The sequence below is a fragment of the Balaenoptera borealis genome (genome assembly GCF_965194805.1).
Source record: "Balaenoptera borealis genome assembly, chromosome: 8".
Lineage (NCBI taxonomy): Eukaryota > Metazoa > Chordata > Mammalia > Artiodactyla > Balaenopteridae > Balaenoptera > Balaenoptera borealis.
In genome coordinates, this window is record NC_138865.1 from 31,846,005 (window position 1) to 31,873,675 (window position 27,671).

Genomic DNA, 27,671 nt, shown 5'->3' on the forward strand with positions numbered 1-27,671 from the left:
GATTGAACTTCTAATGAATCTTTAGATCAAGCTAGGGAAAACCAGTACCTTAAAAGTAGTCTTCCTATTTGCAATCATCGTAGTCTGAATTTATGTAGTTTTTCTTTAATGTCTTTCAATACAATTTTTATAATAATCTCCATAAATGTCCTGCAAATTCTGTAAGATTCATTCTTAGATACTTTATATGTTTTGTTAGTATTTGCTATCCTATTTAATTTAATTTCTAACTATGGATAAGTTTAGAAATACTATCAGCTTTTGTATAATGAATTGTTAAGCTAGCCAATGACTTTCAGAATTTCTACCTCCATAATCATATCATCTGGAAACGATAACGGTTGCTCTTTTTTATCCAATTTTGTGCTTTTAATTTTTAAATTTTCTCTTACGTACTGATAGGACTTTCAGTGCAATGTTCAATAGAAACGGTGGTGTCTGTGAAAGTGTTCTTTCTGATTTTCAAGGAAATACTTTTAATATTTTCCCATTTAGGAGTGACGTGCTGGAACCAATTTTTAGCAGCTAGCAAGAGCCAATCATTAACTTTTCATGAATTTTGCATGAAAATACAATCATTATTAAAAATTAAATTATATAAACATAATTAATTAAATCATATTAAAACAAAAGTAATACATTCTGAAAACTCACCACTTCCTACTTTATTTTATGTCATCTTGCTGTTATCAGTGCTCTTGAGGTTATTTACATACCTTGTGTCTGCGTGGTGAAAATACTATATAATGATTCTTTTTCCAACTTCCTGGTCAGTGACATCACGCTGCTAGCTTTGAATTGGCCATGGTACGAGTATTTACACCATGGAAAGTGGCAAATGCTACCAATCAGGGTTTTTAATTTTCCTTAAGAGCCTGTTGTTCAACGTTTACTAACACACCTCTGATCAAGACTGATGTTTGCCACAGGCTCTAGCATTTTCCTAGCCTGTTAACTAAAAAGAAAGGAAATTAAGGAAGAAGAAAAGGGAGGGTGGCAGGGAAATAGGAAGGAAAGGAAAGTAAAAGGGAAGGAAGAAGAGAGGAAGAGAGGACAGGAAAGCTTTAATCAGTGTATTAACCCGCACGTGGTGTTTCCCCCGAGATAGCTGTGACGCTCCTCTGGCGTCTGCCCTGCCCCCGGCTTCCTTCAGCAGCTCCTCAGAGCGGTCCAGCAGCCACGGCCCTGGCTTCGCAAGCCTTAATCGCAGAGACGGTGAGTCTGCAGCTGTCTTCTTGTCAATCCACGCTGATTCTTTCCCAGAGAGAATTATTTTCATTTTTAGTTCATATTCCTTCTTATAGGTCAAAACTTAATTATATTGAGTTTAATGAAACTGAAGAAAGCAGCAGGTTCATCATATCTGCTAGTATTCCTCTGCTAGCTTTCTTCTTGCTTATGATCCATTTTTTGGTTTGTTTTGATATCTTCCTTCCCTATTGATTGCCAGCAAATGATCATCAATAAGATTTATGAGAAGGGAATTATTGGAGTCTAGATTTTTTCCAGGGTTATCATCCCTTTTTAGTTTTAGGACCGGCGACAGAAGGGTGACTAGTCAAGTGCGCTGGTCATGAATAACTACAACAACACAAGAAGGAGCCAGTGCTGCAGCCACTGGGGAAGCCTGATGTTTGCAAGATGTGAAGCTGCCAAAGGATGTCATGGGAAAATGACTCCATTCCCAGGACTTGGCCTGGGAGGAGACCAGGTGAAGGCTGCTACTGAAAATAAAGATTCCCTTCCTATTAGTGGGAAGGGAGTTAATGACTTACTTTTTGGAAAGATCCGTTTTTGCTACTTGAATGTTGTCGAGTGAATTACCTCTTCTATTGCACAAATACTAATTCAGTGGATTAAATAAGTGAATACATACACTTCAAATTCAAATGCTTTGCTACTTTTTTTGATTAACTTTTATTGGAGTATGGTTGCTTGACAATATTGTGTTAGCCTCCACTGCACAACAAAATGAATCAGCCGTACCCATACAGATATCCCCTCCCTTTTGGACTTCCCTCCCACTTAGGTCACCACAGTGCATTAGGTAGAGCTCCCTGTGCTATACAGTATGTTCCCATCAGTTGTCTATTTTATACATAGTATCAATAATGTATATATGTCAATCCCAGTCTCCTAATTCCTCCCACCCCACCCCTTTCCCCCTTGGTATCCATACATTTGTTCTCTACGTCTGTGTCTCTATTTCTGCTTTTGTTTTGCTACTGTTTTAAGGGATAGATTTTTTAAATGAAAGATGAATTCAGAAAGTAAAAGTTAAAATTAACTGTGTCCCATGTAAACGCACTGCTGTAAATTCTGGAGATACTACTAAGGAATTGAGTGTTTTCCTCCCTTTCTTTGACATTTCTAAGATCAGAGTTAAAGTCTAGCTTGAACTTTACTGTGTCCTTAAGGATCAAATTTGGGAACCTAGTAAGTGATCAAATAGATTGGCAGGGAAGGGTAAGAACACAGGTGAAGAATTTCAATGAGCTCAGGATGGGAAGGCATGTCCATTAATTGTCCACCTTCATGGTCTTTTCCCAGGAAAAAGCATTTTGTGGCCAGATATTTACTCCTCAAAGCATCATTCATAATCATTTTTAGCACCCCAGTAAAAATATATTCTCATTGAAACCAGATTTCAATGAGATCAGTTATCAAATTACCCATTTTCGGTCTGGTGGTTATTCTAATATCAGCTTAACATCTAAACTTTCCAGTGGTTTCCCTAAAACTGTAAAAACTAAATAAGCCATATTTAATTAATTTAAAGTGGCCCGAGGGGCTTGTGTGTTGTGTTTCTAATTTGCATGTGTAGAGTATCTTTATGATTCAGGCCTCCAGTGCTATCAATATAGTGGCACTGGGAAGTTTATAAACATTAGAAGGGAAAATCCTGAAGCTTAAGATGAACTTATTTCCATTATATTTAATTAAAAAACTAATAACTCAGAATATTATAAGCCATCATTATAAAATGGTAAGTACAAAGCTTATCTTTTATATTTAAACTACTCTCTTTGCAAATTTAAATTAATTATTTTAAGAGTGGCAATCAACTGATGAGGGTTTTTTTTTCATGGTTGTTGCTACTCTGATTGCATATAGTGTACATTTCACTAAATACCCCTAGATATTACCACCTGATTTCAGACCCATTTCTAAAGCATGCTTTAGACAGCACAATTTATCAATATTCCTTCTGAAGGATTATCTATATATGTTTTCTGTTAAAAGCCAGCATCCCAGAGTCTTTATTGACATTTCCTTTGCCTTGGTAAATGCTGGAGAACATATTAGTTCACTTTAGTTTAGATGATTATGATGTAAAATGTGGATAGTATGAAATGTGGATGAATATAATGAGGGCGATGATTCTTCATATATAGTAGTTTTAGCTTTTTGGAATATTTTGTGTATGATCTAGTGAGGAAAATCATGTTCGACTCCCTGATTGTATGGTTAAAATTTCCTTGGTCTGTGTTGTGGTATTTGGAAGTTTTAAAGAAGGTGGTCTGTCTTACACCCCTAGTTTCTTATTTTGCCCATAAGGCATTGCGCTTCTAGAATGTTCATGAAGAATTAGAAATGTCTCAAATATCACAGCTTCCACCAAGAACTTTATACATAGCAGCTGATCAATTCATCTACCTGATACATAAAGGTAGTAAGAGAATAGTCTATACATAATTTTTGATTGTATGTGTGTGCATATATATAAATTTGACCCACTGTATATAACCCCCCAAAGCCAAATAATTCAAACTTTAAGACATTTTATGATTTTAAAGTACTTCATTGATTCAACACATAACAAATGTTAATTAATTGACTAGAACTTATTGCACATTTCATGTTTTCTCTTTTACATATTTTTTACTTATGCAGTTTATGTATTTATTTTGTTTTCTATTAATTTATGAAAAGTAGTAAGATATTTCTTAGGAAAGACTTTGCAATAAATAGAAGAAAGAAGTCTATGAAGGATATTAAGAGGAATGAGCGGAGAAGTTAGGAGGGATCCAGGCGTTTCTAGGGACAGGTGGGCCAAAGCAGAGAGATGCAGACCTTGCATCTTTGAAAACCATGATTCCTGAGCATGTTACCACCTGTTTGCCAGTGTTTTCTGTGAGCTCCCTAATGGAAGTGTTGGTTATTGTAGAGATAGGAATGGGCTAGTATCATCACTCAACATTGGACTAAGTGCTCCTGGAGTTTACTTTTGAAATTTCTAGTCTGGTTCCTCTAGCATTCCCATTTTGAAGTCTGGGATTGGGTTCCAGATAATACATTTAACAAAGTATCCCCTCTGAGGTCATACACCTTACCTTTTTATACAGAGAAACACAAATTACTGGAAATGCCTGAATGTATAATTTTTCTGAACTGATGGATTTTTTTTAAGGGGTAAAACACAGACACGTACATGTATTCATATACCTATTCAAGAAAATTGATGCCATTAGATAAAAATGTAAAGTTCTTGAAGCTTTACATCTTTACAGTCAAATTGGGTTTGACTATTCATATTAGCTGAATTTGTTTCCATCAATATTAAATTGATATTTCCTAGAATTACAAGTGACCTAATATTTCTCATGTAAAATCAAGATTGCTGAAATCTTTGTATTCTAAATAAGAACATGCTATAATATTGACTTCATTTTTTTCTTCTCAAAAATCTCCTAAAGGAACTTTATGCAGTTTATTCAAGTTTATTCAAAACAAAAGTTAAAAAACCAAAACCAAAAGTAAAAAAACTACCTTAGAGTAAATCATGCTGGACTTTCATTCTAGATCTTGCATGTGAGAATAAACTTTTGTTTTTACAATTATTGTTACTGGAGGTGACCCTTCATGAAACTGGCTTTAGCATTTTCAGATGCTGCTTTCCAACTCCGGATAACATGTTCTTTTTAGCCATGTGACGTGTTCTCTTTAGTCACCGCAGGCATGGTGGTGAGATAAGTGGTCTGGCCAGAGCTGATTGAGATTGATTAGGAGGAAGCGTACACACATTTTGTTCTCCTTTTTTGTTCCCCCAAAGTGCTTGCATAAACAATCATCCCCAGAAAGAGGGACAACTCCATTCATGTCCCAGATGCTGAAAATCACGCCCTCTAATGCGGCAAGCCACTCATCACTGACAGCACAAATGAGACTGCTTTAAATTTAACTTGATCAAAAATGGCATATCAGATTACTATATTGTGTATTGCAAACAGAAAGTAGATGGAGACAAGCTGAACTGACTGGATGTTTTCTTTTCTCTTTGTAATTCTTCACCTTTCCCGTACCGAGACGTTGATCATATTTCCTCACAACAGACTTATGTGTTGGTGGAGCCAGGAAAGATTTTGTCTAATGCTCCCAATACAATTGATGGCTGAGCATATTAGCAACAATTCTCAGCGTTAAGATATTTATTTCTCACTTTAGGAAGTACATTTACTAGTACAAGTTAATACTCCAGGTTTTAGCAGGAAATAAATACACATGATTAGATTACATTAGCAGAAAATGCTTAGGCCTGGGCATCAGACACTAAATATTTTCTTATAACCTGGAACGTCTGATTATTTGGACTCTGCAATATCCCAAATAAGCTGTGATGTAAAATTCACTGTTTTTTACAAAGAAATGTTAGAAAATGGAAAGAGTGAATAATAATTTAAAATATCTAGACGTATATCAAGTCCTGATATAAATCAGAATATTACTGAATACATCAAAAATGTTTGATGCAAATCTTATAATAATAAACTTGTCCCTCATATTTTTTCATAAAATCGTAGTTCTCCAGTATTTCTATCTTTTATTCACAGGCTAGGTGCCTGGTAGAACTGGTCAGTATTCCCAAATACTAGTCTGAGCAATTCAGATGGCAATAAAAGGGCTTGCAAACCAGATTTTTATAAAGGCATATGAATGTACTGGGGAATTTTTGCCTCTGGATGTCAGATTTTTCATTCTGTTTATCTGTGCTTCCTAAAAGTTTTTAGACCTATTAGGGCCAAGACACATTCTTTATCCGAATTTTCTTAACAAATGATCCTGCAGATGCAACTGTGGGTATTGAGTGCAGTGGACAGGCCAAATGTAATAGCATCCATGTAAAATACACCCATGTACTAAAGCACAGAGCACTGTCTTGGTGACCAGGCAACTTTATTAAATCACGGCATGATGGTAGCATGTGAGAGGAGAAGCCCCCAAATCCCAGGGTTCGTGCAGACCCTGCCGTACAGGTGTCACACAGAACTCATCTGCTCAGGTTTTCCCATGGTCCTTTTCAAGGTCTGGAGTCTCCAGGTTACCTCCATAGAACCTAAGATGCTAGATGAGACAAACCAGAACAAACCAAACGTGTTTTTCAGCGTTGTCAACAACCTTCAGGGAGGCGATGTTGTCATTTCTCTCTACCAAGTAGCCCAAATTATAGCACTACCCCCAGAATAAGGCAATCCTCAGTCTCTTTTGGATTCAGTGGACTCTTTTGAACGGGTGAGCATCTTCCAGGGATGCTCAGATTTCTTTGTTCCTGCTTCTTTCCAAGACAGTGTTTGGGTTTACAGAAGGGCTGGTGCCCTCATGGAGCTGGATGGTGGGGCTTCTCACGTTGGGGCTCAGCTCCTTGCTATCTGCTGAAGGGAGTTTGTCTGCTTTTAACGCTGAGGGTTACTTGGCACCTGCTCCTGAAGCCTGTGGTGGATTTACCTCTTGGTAAGACCGTGTTCCCAGGGAACAGGTCATTGTCCCCTCCGGGATCTTTGCGATGTCACTTCTTGCCTCCCTGAAGGCTGACCATGAGTCTCATTTGGTTTCCAGCCTGAGCAGCCTTGGTTACAGGTTTAATTTGCCTTTTCCAAGTTGACCTTCTGTTCAGATCCAGTCAGACTCTCATCTCACTTCTGTGCCCCCTTTTGATGGCCTGTGGGCAGTCTGGTTCACCATACCAAGGGGAAAAAGATCGTCAAATGGTTTTGTCCTGGCAGTTTAGTCCAGAAGTAACCTATCACTTCCACTCAGAGCTTGTTGGCCAGAGCTGGTCACATAGCCCCACCCAACCACCAGGGGGCGTGGAAATCGCAATCCTCCAAGTGCCTGGAAGGTAGAAGAAGGGAAATAGTTGGCAACCATTAGTAATGACTACACAGCCCCCTACAAGGTGATCTCCCAAAATTCCAAATGGAAGCCAAGACAAAGCCTTTCCACAGCTTGCTTATTCCTCTCACTTTTCTGATCCCCCTGGGACTTCGTTCCTGAGCAAGGTGTCTGAATCACCCTCCCACCACCTTTTACCCTTCCTCCATTTCCTCTCTTTCCCAAGATCGTCTGGGTTCCCATCTCTTCTTCCTGCCAAAGAGGGAGACATCACACGTCCTGTTTCCTATTTTTCTCAGTTGGTTTTTGCCCTCCCTGGCTTCTCTAGGGCTTCGTGGGATAATGATCACCGGCTAACAGGATTTACCAGAGAGGAATGAAAAAATTTTGCAATCCTTGCAAAATTATGTCTGTGTTTATAATCTGCCCAGTAAGTATCTTATGGTGGCCACAATTTTGCCATAGTATTTTTCCAAGAGTAAGTACTGCCTATGACGTACTTGGCAACTTCCCAAAAGGTATGTGGAAGCCCTTCTAAGCACTATCCAAATTCAAAAATAGTTGTCTAGCAAATTCCACTCTGTTCTTTTCCAAAGTAATCACTTTTACATCATGTATAATATACAGAAATGTTCATGAAAGTTATTTATTTAACAGAATGTATCCTTGACATACACCGTGATGTCTTTGTGTACTCCACTTTTAATAAATATTATTGGCATCCCTATGGAGATATATTTTATCCCATTACGTACTGCTTTACTCATCCAATGCAATTACATTGCCTCTTGTAGGGATATTCCCTTTTTCTTGTTTGGAGTCACTGATGAAAGACGTACCAAATGAGGTGACCTTCAATCCTGCCAAAGGGGTGAGGTTCAATTAGCAACCTTTCATGAGGCATCTGGGATCACTAATGATCAAAGCACACAGGAGTCTTGAACTTCTGGTTTAACTTGTGGCACAGAGACTGGTCCAGGAAGGCCACAGCCAGTGACAAAGGCTAATGGAATATCTCAGTGGACCCTGTGGTCAGCTACTCCCACCTTTGCTCTGAACATTAATGAGGAGCTTCTGGACTAGGGGCTGACTGGAAGATGGTATTTCAGGGGTTCCCTGTTCTCTCTGTCCTGTGATCCTTGCAGTAGACTCTTCCCTTGTTGCCATGTTTCCTCCAAGGAAATCCAGTGGAGCAGGCTTTTCTCCGACACAAAATAATGCCATACTTTGCTGGGGATGAATGCCTACACCCCAAAAAAATGCACCTTTGTCAGTAGTATTTACATTTTGTGATGCTTAGACCTCATCCTTTTTGCATTCTCATTTTACTACTCTATTTTGTATAGCAGCTCGTCTGTACATATCTCTTTTTATCCAAGGCTTCCACAGTGTGCTTACAAATTGTAATGAATTCAGCTACATAACATCACTAAAGAAAATGGTAAGTTTTACCATCAATGGACTTTTTTTCCAAAGGCTTCTGGCTAACTGAGCAGTCAAGTATGGATGGATAATTTAGTACTCATGGTTTTATTTCTAAGCATGTCACCCTTGCATTTCCTGACATGATCCTACACTGAATTTAATTAAAAAGAAAAAGGAGCTCTTGCCTTAAGAAGAGTAACGGTGTGTCCCTGGGAAGTGGTGGGGGCCTTGGAGCAGAGCGCCTGGCCTCCTGCCCTTCTGGGCATCCTGGATTCCCCACTGCTCTCTACATATCAGAGGGAGATGCAGCTATTCTGAGTGGCCTCAACAATGATCTGGAATCATATCTGTTCTGAATAACTCAGGGGGCCTCTGAAAGATGCACAATGATGCTTTTATAGAATTAGACCAGATCTCAGAGCTGCATCTCTCATAAACATGAAGATTTCACGGGAGATGCACAAATAAACTTGGTCATACATTTTATTCAGTCATGCATGAGGTATTTAGCACATGTTCGGATGGTTTATAGGCTTGCTGGGCAATTCGTATTTTATTTCTAAGGTGAGAAATTAGCAAAATCATCTTATAGTCTTGTCAATACAGAACTTCAAACACATAAGAACTGCAAAGCCTGAGATCAGTTCAGATCTGAATGCCTCTCTACTGTGTGTTTCTTTAAAACTTGGTCAGGAGTGTCTATGAGAGAAGCAAAACAAAACACACAGTAGCAATGGATTTTTGTTTATTTTATGCAGAAAGAGCTGCAGTGATGAATGTTAATTGCCAAGGGCATTGAAAGTTGTCCCTCGGGACACTGCACACAGAACTTAAGGGAGTCACGTGTGAACAGTCACACTATACTTTTTTTCTTTAATATCACTGGCATTTAATTTGAATCACAAATTAACAAGTATACACTTATTTTTTATTTAATTTTAAATTGTCTGTTTACAAAACCATTATAGGGTATGTCTGCATTTAGTACAGGAATCTGTTTTACAATTAGGCAGCTCTGTGTGATTTTTTTCATTATGGATACACTTTTTGGAAAACTACCTGTTGTCTCCTGCTCAGGCTGCTAGCAGACTGCAGGAAGCACAGCAGAAAGGGACTCAGAGGTTACCTAGACAGGTCCAGAGGGAGGATTTCTGCAATTTCTACATCCTGATAGCCAGAAATGGTATATGTAGATAGTTGGAATTGCTCCTTAAGAAATCAGAGCTGGAGCAAATGCTTAAATTTCCCTCAGCAATGTAGGCAGGGTTGTGACAAAAACACCAATATATAAATCCCAGAGATCTCTGAGTGGGATGGTCAGGGAGCATCCCCAGGGCCTGCTGCCCTATGGCCCCTTTTTCCTGGGAACATCTGTTACTCCTGCTTATCTCACCCTCTCCCCACTCACCCAGCCCCGCCTGGAATCTGGAATGAGTTTTCTGTGAATTAAGATGCATTTAAGTGAGAAAAGAAATACACAGAGCTTGATGAGCTCCCTTGAGACAATGTAATGAAGATCTTGGAGGGAAACTTCCCTTGGTTACAATTTCAATTTAACCTTTTACTTGCTTGACATTTAGATGCCCTGGAGATAGGTTAGTCTGTTCACTTCAGATTATCCCACTTGACTTTGCTCCCTTTGGTATCTTTCTGCTCTGGACCTTGTTCCAACTTGAAGAAGGCATGAGCTATTCTCCTTTTCAACTCTGGGTAATTTCTACCTCTGGGTAATTTCCCCCTCTGCACAAAGCTGACACTCATTATGACAGTGCATGCCCCGTGGCCACCAGGGGCAGGGGTCATTTTCATCTTGATCAGTGACCAGAATAATTAAGGCCCTAGCTGAGAGTTTCCTGTTCAGCCTTTCCTCTCCCCAAAGACACAAGTCACTGCCTGTGTCTGAGCCAACGAAAGGGGGGGGAAACAATCACACAGGGATAACTAGAGACAGAAACCTTCCAATATATCTGCCAGTATATCAATATAAAAGACAGTCTGGTATTGATAAGCAAACAATACTGAATAACTGACAAATCGCAGGGATATGTTCTTAGAAGGGGTAGAGAATGAAAAGGGAGCTAAGCTTTAATAAAATACCCTCACCCGAACCTAAAATGATTGTTTTTTGCTTGTCTGCAAAGCAGAGACTGTAACACCCGTCCCCCTTGCCGGGTGCATGGAGGAGTTGTGAGGTAGCACTTAGAGCATCAGGGAGGGTCCTGAACACATCACATGCTTGTGACAAGTTTTGGCTTTCCTCATTTTCTCTCCTTTATCTAGTATAAAGTGGCAGGTAACGGGCCATTCAGTAATGGAAAGACTGCAATGCCCCACACTCTGGATGTCACCCCTCTTTCACCATGACTGTCTCCCGTCTTGCGATCGTGTATGGGAGAGAAAGTATTGTGCTAGATGCTCTAACACAGCTTCTTGTTGAATTCTCATTGCAGCCCTAAAGCATACCTATCACACTTTGCTGGGAGGGATGTTTTGTGTTCAGTGTCCTAAGCTGTGGAACCTTGTTCTGTGCAAGTCAGACCCTCTGGACATGTTTTCCTTTGTATGAATTGTGACACTTTATTCAACTAAGGGGCTGAGGCAGGAGACAGGACGGTGACAATGGAAAAAGACAGTCTGTGGTGTGGTCAGGGGAAGAGCTGGGTGGGAGGGCAAGTGCCTTTCTTGTGGGTTCAGCGCTGGTGACTCCAAAACAGTAATTGCAAATCCCTGGGCTCTGTTTCAGGGGGTGTTGGTTCCCAGGGGGAATTTACTGAAGATTTGCAACATTGAATAATGCAGGCTGATCAGTTTCAGAACCACTGCTCTGCAGCTAAGAGCTGGTGGGGCAGCTGTGCTCAAGCGTACCCACTTTAATGTTGTTTCAGTGTATTTTGTTTTGTTTTCCATTACAGAACAGTGATCTCCCTTACCCGTCAGTAAAACTGTTCGGGGCTCCCTAACAGTCCTCAGGTTACATTTGTGCATTTCCCACTTTTTCCAGTCATTAGAAAAAAGGGCATCTACCCCGGTGGACTGCGTGCATGGGCGAATGCACAGTAATTCAGCATCATCACCCTACAGGGGTCTGGGGATTACGCCGTGGCTGTGTTACCCAGCTGAAATGAATTGCTTTGCAGCACAGGGAATTCTGCAGTTTCATTACTTTATCAGAGTACCTACTTAATCACATAGCTTAATTTGCATACCAGTAGCACCTTCTCACCACAGGTAAGGAATATGAAATGTTCAAGGTTGATTACCAGCAGATGGTGAAGAGTGGTTGACAGAGACGTGGCTGCATCATCTGTGGGAGAGGCTGGTCCCAGGGCAGATGCTGGAAGCATGCTGACGCTTTTTACTCTGTTGCATTTCTGTCCATGTGGTACCCGTGTTGATGATACTTCCCGCTTCAAGAGAGATTAAAGATGACAGAGAAAGATTGTGAAATGCAAAAAGAAGAAGTTATCTTCAGTACATTCTTTACAACCTTGATACTAAGAATACAGGACATTTAGCAGTTTCGCAGAGATTGAAACTGATTCATATAAAACTTCAAATGTAGAACCTTTAAGTTAAAATGATCAGCTAAATGCCAACACCTAATTTCTGACTTCTTTTGGCAATTATTATAAAATTACAGGCAGTTGCAGAGTAATGTTACTTGGGACTGTTAGTTAACCCTCAGCTAGAACCCAGAAGGACTTATCATTCATCAAACATTAGATGGGACCTTTGCACAAATCAGTAGAAGTAGCAGGGAGGTGTTGGGTGGTGATCAATCTTGTTATTAAAGACAAAGAAAGACTGAAAACTATCACAGGTTGGAAGACACTAAGGAGACAAGGTGACTAAATGCAATGTGGGGTTCTGGAACAGAAAAAGGGAGTTAGTGGAAAAACTGGAGACATCAAAAGAAAGTTTGTCGTTTTGTTACCATTGTACCAGTGTTAATAACTTAGTTTTGATCAAAATACCATGGTGATGTCAGATATTAACATTAGGACACACTGAGTAAAAAGTAGACAGGAACTCCCTATCCCATCTTTGCAACTCATTTGTAAATCTGAAATTATTTCAAAATAAAAAGTTTAATAATGCATTACAGAACAGCCAGAGTTGTGGCACGTTTAAGACGTGGATCAAAGGAAAAGACATTGTGCTTGTGGTTGAGAGGAAATTTTGGAATTTTGGAATAAAGATTGCAGGAAATGAGGAAATCTTAGAAAGAATTTGAGTTTTAAAGAATTTGTAAGCTTTCAATTTTGCTAAGGGTTATACACGTAGTGCCGTTAGCAGAGGACATAGTGAAGCAACAGATGTGCCCACTTGCTAGTTTCACCTCCACACCCTGATGTAAGCGCTCCACTTCCATTTTCCTTTGAGCTGTCTTGTAACCATGTCACACACCTCCTGACATGTACTTGGTCGTAACAGCTTTTGTAAACAGGACATGGATGTTAATAATAGCCCCTAATAAAAAAGATAATAAATGTTGTCTAAAGTGTCAGACCTTATTATGAGAGCCTCCAATTAGATGTCAGGACAATGGGGAAAATTTTTTTTAAAGCTAGTTTTTTTGTGTTAGGGACTGTTTACATGACACTGTGTTTTCTAGACATGGATAATTAGCAAAATATCAGTTCCAGAATGCATTTCAAACCTGTTTCCCAATTTTTATATTGCATAATAATTTAAATTCAGAAAATTTAATATGACATCTAAATCCAAATTCAAAACTCATGTTTCTGTTAAACTAGAAGAACAAAATATATCAATAATACATTCACAGATATCCCTAATTCTTCGGTGTCTCACAGGCACTGGAGAAAACAAAGCACAGTAATTTCCACTCTGTGCCTATTGTCTTGAATACCTGAGAAACTCCTCCCCATTCACTTCCTCTGGGTTCTCGCTCACCCTCCTTGCTGACTTTTTAGAACTCTCCCTCCCTGCACAGAAATCACTTTCACCTCCACCCCTCCCATATTGCATTTCAAATCGTTCTTTGAAATGTCTGCTTCTCCTATGAGTCTGTAAGCACCATGAGTGTAGGGCTATGCCATAGCCATCTTTGTTATCCCAACATTCCACATTGTACTTCCTCATGCTGGGAATCCACAATTAAGGTTTTCTAGCTTTATTTTCCAACAAAGGAAAGTTTGTTATTTTCCAACAAAGGAAAGTTTGCCCTTTGTTTCAACAAAGGGCAAGTCATGCATTGAAGCCAGTAACGACACTAGTTCCAAGCACTGATGTAATGGCATGGTGTTTAGTTGTCCACCTATTACATTAAGCAATTTCACTTAGCGGGACACCCCAATACCAGAGAGTCAGGGGTTATGAACTAAGAAACAAAATTAATATAGGCTTCATCCATTTACATTTAACCTGTGTTTTTATGTTGTGTTTGTGTATGTGTATGTGAGTGTGTTTGTAAAATTCTGAGGCATTATATAATGCAGAATTTGAAACTATGATTTTCATAAATCTTATTTATGACCCCATTCTTAGAGGTTAATATAGATTTCAAAGATTTCTCTGTCTTTACCGGTTTTCTTCTTTTTATTCCCACAAAAAGGAGCTGGTGGCTGGTCTCCCCTTGTGTCAAATAAATACCAGTGGCTGCAGATTGACCTTGGAGAAAGAATGGAGGTCACAGCTGTGGCCACCCAGGGAGGACACGGGAGCTCCGACTGGGTGACCAGCTACCTCCTGATGTTCAGCGATGGCGGGAGGAACTGGAAGCAATATCGACGAGAGGAAAGCATCTGGGTATGTGCTTTATTGAAAAGCAGTCTGTCGGAGTATGAATTATGCCAGTTACTGCATGTTGCTGCCCATCTGTCAGATCAAGTATAGAACCAGAGCCTCCTAAGTTACTTGAAAGTGTTTCCACTGAATGTAAGCCACATGTGACGTTCCAGAAGACACCGTCCATGGCTAATTTATGAAATAAGTAAAACAATTTTATAATGTAGCGAAATATTGAAAATGTCTTCCCATTCTTCCTTTAAATAGTGTGAAGTCTAAGGAATAAATAAGTCACATACGACTGATTTTATTTTTGTTTGATAACAAACACAATAGTTTATATTGCCTCAGCATTTTTAAATAAAGCGAATTCATTTTCTCTGTGCCCTCTGATAAACTGAAATTTCTGAAAGACCCTGAACATGTAAAAATAGATGTAATGGAGAGTCTCTCTGTGGAGGACTTGTTGAGGGATATGTTGAGTTCCTGCTCCAACAGGAACTTGGGCACCATGTGGCCCCTTGTAATTTATGGACAATAGATCCCTAGGATTCTTTGGAATCATAACTATTTTACATCAGTGACATAGTTTCTACTTCTGATTACATATCCATGCTTCTTTTAGAAGAATTAAATTTTGTTTGCTTAACTTTTTGAATATTAAAATTTATGTAATTTATTCTATATTTAGCATTTCATATCTTTAAATCACAGTCTGCTGTGAATGAGAAGCTCTAAAAGTAGAGTGTTGTAAAGGTCTGCAGCAGGTTTGCAATTGGCTGATGGGGTGTGGCCTGAAGAAGATTCATCAGGTGGAGAAGAAATTACTTTTTTCTTCTTCTTAAAAATATAATTTAGATGGTTGCCAAGAGCCAGGGGAAGGGAGTAATGGACTGTAAGTGTTTTAATGGAGACAAAGTTTCAGTTTGAGAAGATGAAAAAGTTCTTGAGATGGAAGGTGGTGATGTTTGCACAAGAATGTGAATGTTAATGTCCAGAACTGTACACTTAAAAGTGGCTAAAATGCTAAACTTTTTGTTATGTATATCTTACCACAATAAAAAATACACAGTGTATCTTCCATTTAATTTAGGCTAAGAATGTTGTATAACTTAAGAAATTGTTTTTCTTAATTGTCAGAGTAAGAAGAAAATTGTCAGCTAAAAAGCCGTTATGTCTTAGCACATAGCTTATCTATAAAAGTAACAGGCAACAAAATGATACTATTCGTTGTGTAACAAACGGCCCTCATTTGAATTTCCTTAGAACTCTGTAACTTATTATAACTTAATAGATTGTGGTCTACTTAATTTCTTATCCCTGGAGCTTTTATTAGTTAGTCAATAAATGTTGATGCAAATTGAATCAAGAAAAACTAGTTAGTTGTCTAATACTAGATAAAAGAACAAAGTGGGAAGGGCTATGTGAGTGTTTTTAGGGCTGGCTGACCTAAGGTTTCCAAACAAGTAATTGCCATGTGTATGATCCGAAGCAGATATTAATGTTGTGCTTATTCTAAGAACACCAAGTCCAAAGCAGGGTTAAGGTCAATATTGCTTAAGTGAGTTAAAGCTTAATGAAACATCTACTTACATAGAGAACTTTTGTTCAAAATTAAATATTATTTTTCAAAATTAGTTAACTAATAGTTAATGCCTACTTATTCTTCATTGTATTCATTAAGGTTCATATTTTCGCCCCGCTCCAATCCCATTTGATTGAGCAACTCTAACAATTCTTGTTTTTAGTTAAGCAGGTTGGAGAGGAATCATATGTAAGCATCACCCTCTGCTGATTTCTTTAAAGGTCAGGCACCCTTGGGGAAGTAGGGTCAAGAATATAGTGGCATTATTAACCCTAGATCATGCAGGTGAGGACAGAAGTGGACCCCTCAGTCCTATCCATCCTATCACACAATAAACATGGGTAAAGTGGCCTGCCTTACACTCCTGCTGAGCTTGCATCCCTCCCTGTGTCCCCAGCACTTCCTGGTGCCTGGGGCCGAGCACGTTGGTAAATGTTTGCTGAATTAAAACGAATGAGTGGAAGATCCTCACATCTTCTGCGTGCACCACCGTGGGTTAAGTGAATTCATCTCCTAATCTGGGCCCGACTATACACAACTGGCATTGACAGCAGTAAATCACACTAGTGGATGATTCTGACATTATCCTCACAGTTTCTTTAAAAAGATTGGGCTGGTTTGGCTGCTTTCCAGACCTCTCACAAAATGTCAGCTGCTCTTAAAAATCAACCATACACCTTACCAGAGGTTCTACCCCTTCTTCACGTGGTTGTTTTAGATATGAATTGCTGATGTTAACTTGAGAATGAATTTAAGATTTTAAAAAATGTCCTTGAGATATTATACTCTTCATTAGTGAAAGTAATATGTTTCTTCATGGTGCCATTTACTTAATTTCCTATCACTGCTTTAACACATTTTCATGGATTTAGTGACCTAATACAAGACAGAGTTATTATGTCATAGTTCTGTAGGTCTAAAGTACAGTAGACCTGGCTGGGTTCTCTGCTTAAGGCATTTTTCCTGGAGGCTCTGGGGAAGACTTGTCCTTCAAGGTGTCTGGAGATTCCCAGAACCTTCCCCAGGTTCCATGATTTGCTGGGAGGATTCACAGGACCAGTGTGTAGTCATACAGCTATGATTTAGCACAGTGAAAGGACACAGAGCAAAATGAGCAAAGGAAGAGGGTGCTTGGGGTGAAGCCCAGAGGAAATCAGGCCCAGGTTTCTACAGTCCTCTCCCAGGAAAGTCATACGGGACTAGCTTAATCGCCCAGCAGTGAGTTATAGAAACCCACATGGAATATTACCAACCAGCTGAGCTCATGTACTGGGGGCTGGTCATGTAGGCACCCTCTGCCTTGCATGTAACAAAATCCCAGACTCCCAGAAGGAAGGCAGGTACTGAGTATGAACCACAGTGTTTGAACAAACATTAGGCACAGTAAGCCACCTTTATCATTAGAGTCTTGGGAATGGGCCAGCCTTGCAAGCAGTCCTTTCAGAGGGCAGCAGTCAGGACTGCCCTCCTGGTGCTTCTGCATACACACTCACTCACTTCCTTGTGGGTGTAGGACTGAGACACTGATCTCCTGTAGGTTGCCAGCTGGGGGCTGGTCTTTGCTCCTAGAGGTTTCCCACATCCCTTATGCTTTCTGTGTGGCCTGTTCTTGCAGCAGCGGGTCAAGTCCCTTTCATCTTTAAATCGCTCTTTGTTCTTGTTCTCCTTCTGCTGCACCTCTCTGATTTCCTCTTCTTCTAGCTGGAGAAAGTCCTCTACTTTAAGGGCTCCTGTGGTTAGACTGGATCGACTTGGGTAATCCAGGACAGTCTTCCTAACCATAATCCCATCTGCAGAGTCCCTTTTGCCATGCAAAGTAACATATTCACAGTTCCTTTCTTTAGGGCCTGGACATCTTTGAGGCCTTTCTGCCCACCCCACTGTATTTATACGTCTCTGATTTTTTTTTTTCTTTCTGCATTTGGTATCCTTTCCTAGCAAACACATTTCTCATTGGATCTGAAGATGTTTTCCAGAGTCATATGAAGTCATGTTGCAGGGGTATCTGAGCACCTGCTCGCAGTTGGTGTGTCCCAGGTGTCCCCCCTGAGAGGCTGCTGCCCCGCCATCACTAGTGTAGCTCTCACCCACAGCAGCGTCCCCAGCTTGTGGCCTCGCTGATGTAACCTTGACCCCCAGCAGCAAGAAAGACTGTGTATTGGCTTTCTTCTCAGGAAGCCTCCTTCTACTTTTATAAGAAAGTCCAAATCAAGCACTCCTTCTCTGGCCTTAAAAGTTTTGTGGATGTTCTCCCTGTCATAATTATTTTAAGTGACTTTTCTTGTTCTTCTGGGTCTATCTGCTGTCTGTGCTAACTCTGTCCGCTAATACATGTTAACTCTTTCCAAATTCCGAAAACTCTCAGAAAAAGGTCAATCCTAACTCCTTACTGAAAATGGACATGAGATGATAATAAGACAGAAGATCTTTACTTATGTTACTTTGGGCAAGTTGTCCATATGCTTTGCCACATGTTTGCCATGGAATATTAATTAATATGTGACATGCAAGGTATACCTCTCTAAATTCTCAAAATTATGAAATTGAGACATGGCTGGCCACCAAGTCTTTGACTAAGGGATTTGAGGACTGCAGGTCCAGTTACTGAAGGTTAGTTATCCAAATTGACTTTCTTAAAAAAAGAAATTATGTTCTTCACTGGTGATATGTTCCACTTTAATATTTTTTCTTAATGAGTGACTGCTTCCATGGCTGAACTGGATTTCTATGTGAAAATAACCAAAAAAATTAAACAAATACTCAGATCTGTGAAATACATTCCAAAAGGGTTTTATTTAAATGGAAATAAAGGCATGTGTCTTACATGACAGAAAAGGCATCACCATCTCTCACCAAGGGATGCACTACATCTCAGGACATACAAACTCTTTTGATGTGCAGAGTAAATGTCCTCACTTGAAATGTAGTGGAAGAAGTATCACTGTTTGAACAAGTTTAGAAGGGGTGCATTTCCTATACGATGTGAACAATCATGGTTTATATCGGTCATTTAGTAAACCAGGTGGCTTGACCAAGCTTGGTGCTAAACGTCCATAGGACTTAGAAGATGAGTTTGCAGCTTCAGCCCAACTAAATCAGGAAGTGGCCAGAGTCTTAGGACGCTGAGGATCATAGACCAGCAGTGCAGTGAGCAGTGCAGCAGATCGGTGGTCACTGACAGAGCTCACTAATGTTGATTTTCTACTGTTTCCCTGAGAATATGTCAGCCAACACTTACATCAATCTACTGTGACTCTGAGATTCATTACAAGAATTTTGTGGGGCAGCCCTTGCGAACCAGGATTCTTACCTGCAAGCTAATGTGAGCTCTGAGCTCCCTGGGGGCCTCTGGACCAGGCTGGGGAGAGGTGTGGGCGCCAACCACTGTCCTGCTCTGAGTCTGGGTCTGTGAGCATCCCTGGTGGGCAGGAGAGGTCTGTGAGTGGGCAGCCTAGAGCGCTGGCAGTATTCTAGAGGGGTGTTGGGGCAGCTCCATCACCACCCTCCTGGGCACCTATTTGGTCTTCTTGGGACCCTCTAGCAAGCCTTGTCCTTCCCAGACCACCTGCCTGCCCTGACTCTGTCTCTTCTCCCTCGCCGTTCCAGTTGTTTGGGAACAATGGGCTGACTCAATGAGAGCCAGGCCAATACCCACCTCTCCTCTCGGGAGACCGTGCCTAATGGTGTCCACTGCAATGGTGTCCTCTGTTGAGGCTTATCTGGCCCAGGGACCACTGGGTCCCTATTGGCCATGGGGACCTTTCCTCCTGCAATTCCTGGGTGTTTTTTCTTCTATTTTATCAATACTTTGTCTTCATTCTCAGCTCCTTACTATTTCTCCCTCTTCTCCTCTATCCTTCTATTCTTTCCTTATCTATTTTTTTCACCTATCATTAAATACTTTTCTCCTTATTTCTCTCTTCTCTCTCCATTTTTCCCTATATCCCTCTTCTATCTGTATTGTTACAAATTCTAGAAAATCCACTTGAATCAGTCTAGGTAGTTTGGGAATCCGACCACACGGAGAAGGGGAGGGTTTAGCTGGGTCTCTGGAATGGCTGTAACTAAGAGGCAGCCCTGCCCTGTGCCTTGTGTGGATTAGCTTCTGGCATTCATTTTCCTATATTGGTTCAAAAATCTGAGGAAATGCTCGGACTTACTTGGCTCTGGCTGAGGGGAGTCTCAGATCTCACCACCTGTGAAGAGCTGATCTGATCAGGACGGCTCCCAGGCCACCCTACACTTAGCACCGAAGCCCCTGGATTGGGGGGTGGGGCCATGTAAAGACTTGATGTCCACCCTAATGGGGGCACTTAGAAGGGAGGGATGCTGGGAGGGCCATATTATCAAATTTCCTGTTCTTTGTCTCTCTCTCTCTCTCTCTTTCACTCTCTCTCCATGACCTTTTGCTTTCTTTTCTATTTCTCTGCTTTCCTCTTCTTATACATCTTACCTTTCTACTCCTCGCCTTCCTTTTTTCTCTATGAATTAAAGGACCTAGATTGCTATGAGTCCTGCTACTCAACATGTAACCTACGGACCAGCAGCATCACCCGGGATCTTGATACAAATATGGAATCTCAGCCCCCACCCCAACCTATTGAATAGAATCTGCATTTTAACAAGATGAGCAGGGGATTCCAGTACACGCTAGATTGTGAGAAGCACTGACTGGGATGAACCAAGTCCCATCTGTGGCGGAAATTGTTTTGCCCCTTAACTATCCTCCAGCTGCCTGGATCAGAGGAGACTGTGCCACCTGCTCTAGGATGCAGCTTATCCCACGCACGTGTTAGCCTGAACAGGTGATGCTCTCTGTAACAGGGCCTCAGGAAGCTTGCTCCAGTGCCCTCTGACTGCAAGACACCCTCTTTCTCCCTGATAGTCACCAACCTAGGGGGGCGGAGCCCAGGTATTTTCTCATTGTTATCAGTGAATAACAATCAAGTGGTTAAAGTTAGTCCTATCTTTGAGAACTATAATATTTCCTGAATCGCTATACTCTGCATTCATCAGGAGTTTATTCTTCATATTAAAAATTCATCAGAACTCTAATTCAGAAGTTGGATCCTTTATGAATTTAAGATGGAAATTGTTATTCAAAATGCATTGAATTAAACTTAGAATTTAAGTGCATTTTTCTTCCTATGCAGGCCCTTTGTGTGAAAAAGGCATTCTTCTAGGAGAGGACTGGCAAAATACATTTGAGAAAAATAAGAAAAGAAATTACTTGAAATAAACATAAGTTCTAGTATAAATAATTCTATTTAATAGATTTCTTTCGCCTTGAAAAAATAGGTAGCAGTAGGTCCTTAAATGAATATAAAATAGACATAGCAAATCGTTTGAACCTTTGTTCTTCTCTAGATCATTTCCAACCTAGAACACCAAGTAGACTAATTAATAAGGCTAATTAATATTGTATTGAAAGATTCACAACAATCTCACAGTGCTCTAAGAGAGCAACAAAGGTGACCCCAAATTTGCAGGGCAGAAAAAAGACACGGAAATACTGGAAGCATGGGGGTTGGGAAGGGGACTGTTTGTTATACCTGCACCACTTCATTTATTTAAGAGAAAGAGCTGGTGCACATATGGCAAAATATTTACCTTGTTAAAATAAATCTAGATTATCAGTACATGCATATCTGTTTTGGGGGGATGTTTGAAATATTGCATAATCAAATTACTAAAGAATATTGGATTCAGGTTTAAAAGAATTACGTTTACTTGGTATAAATAGAAAGATCATATGACTGTGTAGTTTCAGAATAAAGAGGGATAAGAACAGTGTCAAATCATAATAAGAAAAACTGGACTCAGAGATAAGGAGGGTTTGTATGTAAGGAAGCAGACACTCTGCTAAGTGTGAAGCTCTATGGGTAGAAGGAGCGGAAATTCTCTTGACAGAGATTCCTGCTAATTCAGTCATTTAAACATATGTTGGTTTATTTCAGGTCTAGGTTAATACATTTATTGCTAATGAGTTGATGACTCAACAGAGCCAAGCCCCACATCAGGTAGGAGGTTGCAAAGAAGGGTCCATCCTACCACATCAGGTAGGAGGTTGCAAAGAAGGGTCTGCAGAGTGTGCCTTGGCTGTCTGAGGCTTGTGCCAGCTCCAGGCTTGCCGATTTCAAGTTTGGCTCTGAGACTGGGTGGTTTTGGGCAGAATAGGAGCAGCATTTCAATGATTCTGTATCGATCTCTTCCATGTACTTGGCCTTGTCAGGGACACGGCCCTCTCCTTCCTAACCATTCACCTCATTACGTCAAGCGCATTGATCCCCGAGGCAGTGACTTTGTACCATGGACAGTCTTGTTGATTGCACTTACCATTGTGGACCACAGTTGAATTTTCTGTACATGTCTCCCCCTTCTGGGCTCTGAGAGCCATTAGGTCAGGGATTAATCTCCTCAGAGGGCCAGGCCTATAACAGATTCTCAATAAGGAGTTGTTAGATTGAGTTAAGGAAAAGTTGCTGTTCTCAAACAGACCTCAACCCAGATGGTTAGTTAAGTTAAAACTTAGCCAACTGTGTGATGCTGCGTGTGTGATGGGAGCCTTTTGGTGCCAAGCCTAAGTGTAACAAGAGGCTTAACACTTTTTCCCCACAAAGTTGTACAAGGACGATGCCCTACTGAACCTGAGAGAGAGGTGTTTCCATTTGCCCTTCATTGCAGGTCTCAGTGACAATAGAGATAAAAGCTGGATTTGGTCTGTGGAAAACTCTCAGAGCAGCTGAAAAGGTTGAGGCAGAGAAGTGAATGAGACACCTGAGCTGCTACCACAAAGTAGCCGATGGGTCCCTGGAAACCCAGGATCCAGTAACAACTGCCTCTTGCCAGGGCCAGCTGCATTCGGTGGGTGTGGAGCGTCCTTCCTTCCATTTGTCGATTACAATCCTTCCCAACTTGAAAACCTTCACTCAAATCCCTTTTACTCTGTACTAAAATTGTGTAGACACGCCCTTCTTTTTCTACTCCTAGGATTGTTCATTTTTATTTCTCAAGTATTACTTTTCTTTTGCCATATTTATTCACCTCGTGCTTATTTCACATCAATTCTGGCATCAGGGACTACAGCTTGTTTATCCCGATATCCTTTGTACCTACTTTATTGCTTTGCAAAAGTAACGATTTTGCTCATTTGAATTGCCAGGTGTTATCAGGTTGGGAGGGAGGGGTGTGGTGGTGAGGAGAATTCTAAATATGCAGCAGGATAAATAGCAACTCTTGAGACATCTTACAAATTACAGTTTTACTTTTCCTGGAATGAAGTCGTTCCAGAAGTGGTGTTATTAGAGATATATGGAAATTAGGATATATTTTATGAAAAAGGTAAATCTTAAACAGTAATATGAACAGAGTATGGCAGAGTTGTGGGGGAAATAGCTTTAGAAGTAGACTTTTTTATTCATTTGGGAGATGGCAAAAGTATTGTTTTTGATCAAGAAAAGTAAATGATGGAAAAAGTGAATTTTTACCAAAAAAGGTGCTCCGGCAGCAGACTCATTGAAAGGAAGTGCTGCAGAGCCAAGTTTTGGGAAGGTGGAAGGCAGGAGAGCCCAGGGAGCATCTCACCAGGGTTTCATGGAAATTCTTCCTCGTGACTGCAGTTCTGGCAGCTTAGCCTCATAGGATGTTGTACTAATAGTGGGTCTCATAGGGAACGACAGGCAAAGTCTACAAATTCTACAATTTGCACACATAATGTAAATGTACAGAAGGCACAGATACGGTATGTACTTCAGGCTATTCATGGGTGATTTCCTGGGTCTGTTGTTTTGACATAAAAGACTCAAGTGGTTTGGTACCAAACTAATTGGGATCTTGCGAAAATGGCCCCCAGCAGAGGTGGAGTGTTTGGAGCACTGCTGTGTTCACAGCCCTTGATAACTCCTGTGGTTTCTGCACTCTGCAGTCCTATGCCACTTAACACTTAGAACAATTTTCTGCCTTTGATGCAGACCACATTTTATATATTTGTATAGACAAAAGCAATGATGAAAGTTTAAAATTTTGCAAAACAGGAAGACAGGCTTTGAGTACTTTTTTTAATATTAATATCACAGTCTCAAAACTCTGAGATGTTGAGAATTTCTGATCAGCAAACCTCAAACCTTCAGAGTGGCTAAGACTAGGGCAGCAGTTGAGAAGCTGGATGCTGTTCAAGCATGTTTAAGGGTCTCAGACAGAGAGAAATATTGGTTTAGACCAGGGGCCAGCCAACTTTCTCTATAAAGGGACAGATAATAAATAGTTTTGGTTTTGTAGACCATGCAGTCTCTGTTGTGACTGCTCAACTCTGCTGTTGTGTGAAAGTAGCCAGAAGCAATATGTAAATGAACGAGTGTGGCAGTGTTCCAATAAAACTTTATTTAAAAAGCCACACAGCCAGCTGGTTCTGGGTTTAGGTTGCCTACCCCTGGTCTAGTCCACTTTGTATCTATTTAAGGTATGATGTACGGATTCAGTATGAAGAAATGAAAATTACAACATCAGTGTGACACAATGTAACCTCTCACACTTGAACTCCACAAAACCTTTGCTAATACTCTTGCTTAGGACAGTCCTTTTCAAACTGTGTCCTAGAAAAACTTTCTTTTCATTTTAAATGTATGCATGTAATTTGATGTCTTTCAGAATAAGATATAGATAGTATACATCTGATCTATGATATTATTACATAGCATTTAGCATAAAACTAAGGTTAAAAAGAGAATCAATTTAAAGAAAACTATTAAACCAATAAGAAGTGTTATACTGAGTACTTAGTGAGTGCCTGACACTGCTTCATGCGCTTTATACATATTTATTAAACACATCCTCACAACAGCCCTCTTATGCCCAGTTTACAGAAAAGGACACTGAGGCATGAAAAGTTCAAGTTCACTATCCTCAAATCACAGAACTAGTTAGTGATGTAACAAGGATTTGAACCCTAGCTGTCTGGCTGCAGGGCCCACACTCAAACCACCTTAGCACAGTACAGAGGATTCATGTTGGAGGTGAATAAAGTGATGGTACAGGATGGGGATCCTCTTCCTCAGGGCATGGGAAGCAAGCACTCTCAGACAGTACTGGTAGGAGCATAAAATGGCATAAGCTGGGGATATGCCCAAAGCATATACCCAAAGCGGGATCTTGAAGAGATGTTTGTACACCCATGTTCATCACAGCATTATGCACGTCCTTGGAGGACAATTTCTATAAACTTAAGTGCTCAAAAGCACCCGCTATTTAGAGCGCTGAAGATGACAGCCCAAAAGGAGTAATGCTTTTACGTCCTGTCAATATATCGTCTACACCAAGTAACAATTCCACTTCTAGGAGTTAGTCCCACAGGAACACTCAGAGGTGCACAGAAAGTGCCTGTAAGAAAACTAAGTGCATTGTTTACAGTCAAGATCCAGTTTTCTGTCAATAGGTGAACACAAAGAAATTACGAGACTCCATTTTATGGAATAATATAGTATTATATGGAATTCATTCCTTTGAAAACAATGAGGTTATTTAATTAATTGATCTGTTTATTTATTTGAGGTAACGCTGGTTTAAAACATTATATAAGTTTCATGTGTACAAGATTATCAAATGCATTTATTCATAATGAGATTTAAGAAACATTTTTTTTTTACAGCTAGGATAAGGGATGTATTTATTGTGCTTCCATTAGAAATTTCCAAGATGAACATATACGTATATGTGCATGTAAATATATATAGACTATTTCTGGAAGCATACAAGATAAATTATTAATAGTATTTCTCATTCTGGGTAAAGATATGCCATGAGTACGCGATGAATGGTATTTTTAAACTACATGCGTATATTGCTGTTCAATTCAATACCAGGTTTTGAAAGGATTAGAGGAAAAAAAGCAAAGGCAATACAAAATAGTTTTTTAATTGTGGTAAAAAAAACATAACATTAAATTTACCATCCTTACCATTTTTAAGTGTACGGTTCAGTGGTGTTAAGTATATTCACGTTGTTGTGGAATAGATCTCTAGATCTTTCTCATCTTGTAAAGCAAACTTAAACCCACTAAACACAAATTTCCCTCCCCATCCCCTCAGCCCTTGGCAACCATCTCTCTACTATCTGTTTCAATGATTTTGACTACCTTAGATACTTCATATTAGTGAAATCATACAGTATTTGTCCTTTCGTGATGGTTTATTTCAAGTAGCATAATGTCCTTGAGTATCCATATTATAGCACAGGACAGAATTTCCTTCTTTTTAGGGCTGCATAATATTCTATTGTATGTATATCCCAGATTTTGTTTATCAGTTGCTATGGTCTGAATGTTTGTATCCCACCAGAATTCATACGTTGAAATCCTAACCCTTTAAGGTGATAGTATTAGTAGGTAGGGGGTTTGGGGAAGTGACTAAGTCTTCCACTAAGAAAGGGCTTAGTGACCCATAAAGAGGCTCCAGAGAGATCCCTACCGGATTCCAACATGAGAGAATGCAACAAAAGTCTGAGACCCAGGGCTTCCCTGGTGGCGCAGTGGATGAGAGTCTGCCTGCCAATGCAGGAGACACAGGTTCGAGCCCTGGTCGGGGAAGATCCCACATGCCGCGGAGCGACTAGGTCCGTGAGCCACAATTGCTGAGCCTGCGTGTCTGGAGCCTGTGCTCCGCAACAAGAGAGGCCGCGATAGTGAGAGGCCCGCGCACCGTGATGAAGAGTGGCCCCAATTGCCGCAACTAGAGAAAGCCCTCGCACAGAAACGAAGACCCAACACAGCCATAAATAAATAAATGAATAAAATAAAATTAAAAAAAAAAAAAAAAAGTCTGAGACCCAGAAGAGGGCCCTCACCCAAACTTACTGGCACCCTGACCTCAGACTGTCAGCCTCTAGAACTGTGAGCAATAAATTTCTATTGTTTGTAAACCATCCAGTCTGTGGTATTTTGTTATATCAACTTGAATGGACTAAGAGATCTATTCGTCCATCTACGGGCAATTGGGTTGTTTGCACCTGTTGGCTATTGCGAATAATGCTGTGATAAACATGGGTATACAAATATCCCTTCAAGATCCAGATTTCAGTTGTTTTGGACATATACCCGGCAGAGGAATTGCTGGAGCTTATTATGCTAATTCTATTTTTACTTTTTTTGAGGAACCTTCATATTGTTTTTTATAGTGGCTGCACCATTTTGCATTTCCACAAGGGTTCCAATTTCTCTGCATCCTCCCCTAAATAGTGTTTTTATTTGGTTCCCTTACCCACTGAAATAGCCTCAAGATATGTGGGGAGATGCAATCCACATGGACCCTGAGTGCTTGTGTGCTCTTTCTAGATAGGCTAAGAGTGAAGGCTCTAGCTGCATTTTATCCAGGCCATTCTCAGGGTGTGCTAGAGAAACAGCAGTCCTGAGAGATGAGAGGCCAGCCTCCCCCAGGCAAGGAGCAGGTCTGCATCTTCTCATTACAAGAGCAGTGAATCCCCCGAGCGTGGTGCTCGATCCTCTAAGGCAGCCCACTGCCTGCAGCATCATCCGTCCTGGACCCTTTGCATTACCTGTAGCACATAGGGAGGTTCATGGGAAACCGAGGCAGTATTCACTAAGCCGTGCCTCTGCCACGTGAACAGCTTCCAAAATGGTGCCATTTCTCAGATGTCTTTCTGGATGACCATGAACTATACGACGCTCAGTCTCTCTGTGCTGGTGTTTGGAATGCTTTCAGTTATCGTCTTTTCTCTTTCATGGTGCTTTTGTGCTGATCTTGTTTCCCAGATTATACACTCGACCTAAATTATGTCAAATATAAGATCT

The 27,671-nt window shown here is 40.4% G+C and overlaps 2 protein-coding genes across 7 annotated transcripts in view; both read left to right on the forward strand.

Annotated features, from left to right (window-relative positions):
• LOC309633751 (contactin-associated protein-like 3) overlaps nucleotides 1-27,671 on the forward strand; it is a 155,539-nt gene that overhangs the window by 107,039 nt on the left and 20,829 nt on the right. For 4 of the 6 annotated variants that reach the window (XM_082403011.1, XM_082403010.1, XM_082403015.1 and 1 more), the window contains 2 exons: nucleotides 1,105-1,215; nucleotides 14,114-14,307. In XM_082403011.1, the coding sequence (XP_082259137.1) occupies nucleotides 1,105-1,215; nucleotides 14,114-14,307 (305 nt within the window). Of the gene's footprint in view, nucleotides 1-1,104; nucleotides 1,216-14,113; nucleotides 14,308-14,977; nucleotides 15,375-27,671 lie in introns of those variants that run through there. The other 2 variants (XM_082403016.1, XM_082403012.1) reach the window with 2 other exon arrangements.
• The window catches only part of LOC309633753 (V-type proton ATPase subunit B, brain isoform-like), a 96,189-nt gene that overhangs the window by 35,948 nt on the left and 32,570 nt on the right, over nucleotides 1-27,671 (forward strand). The window lies entirely within an intron of this gene.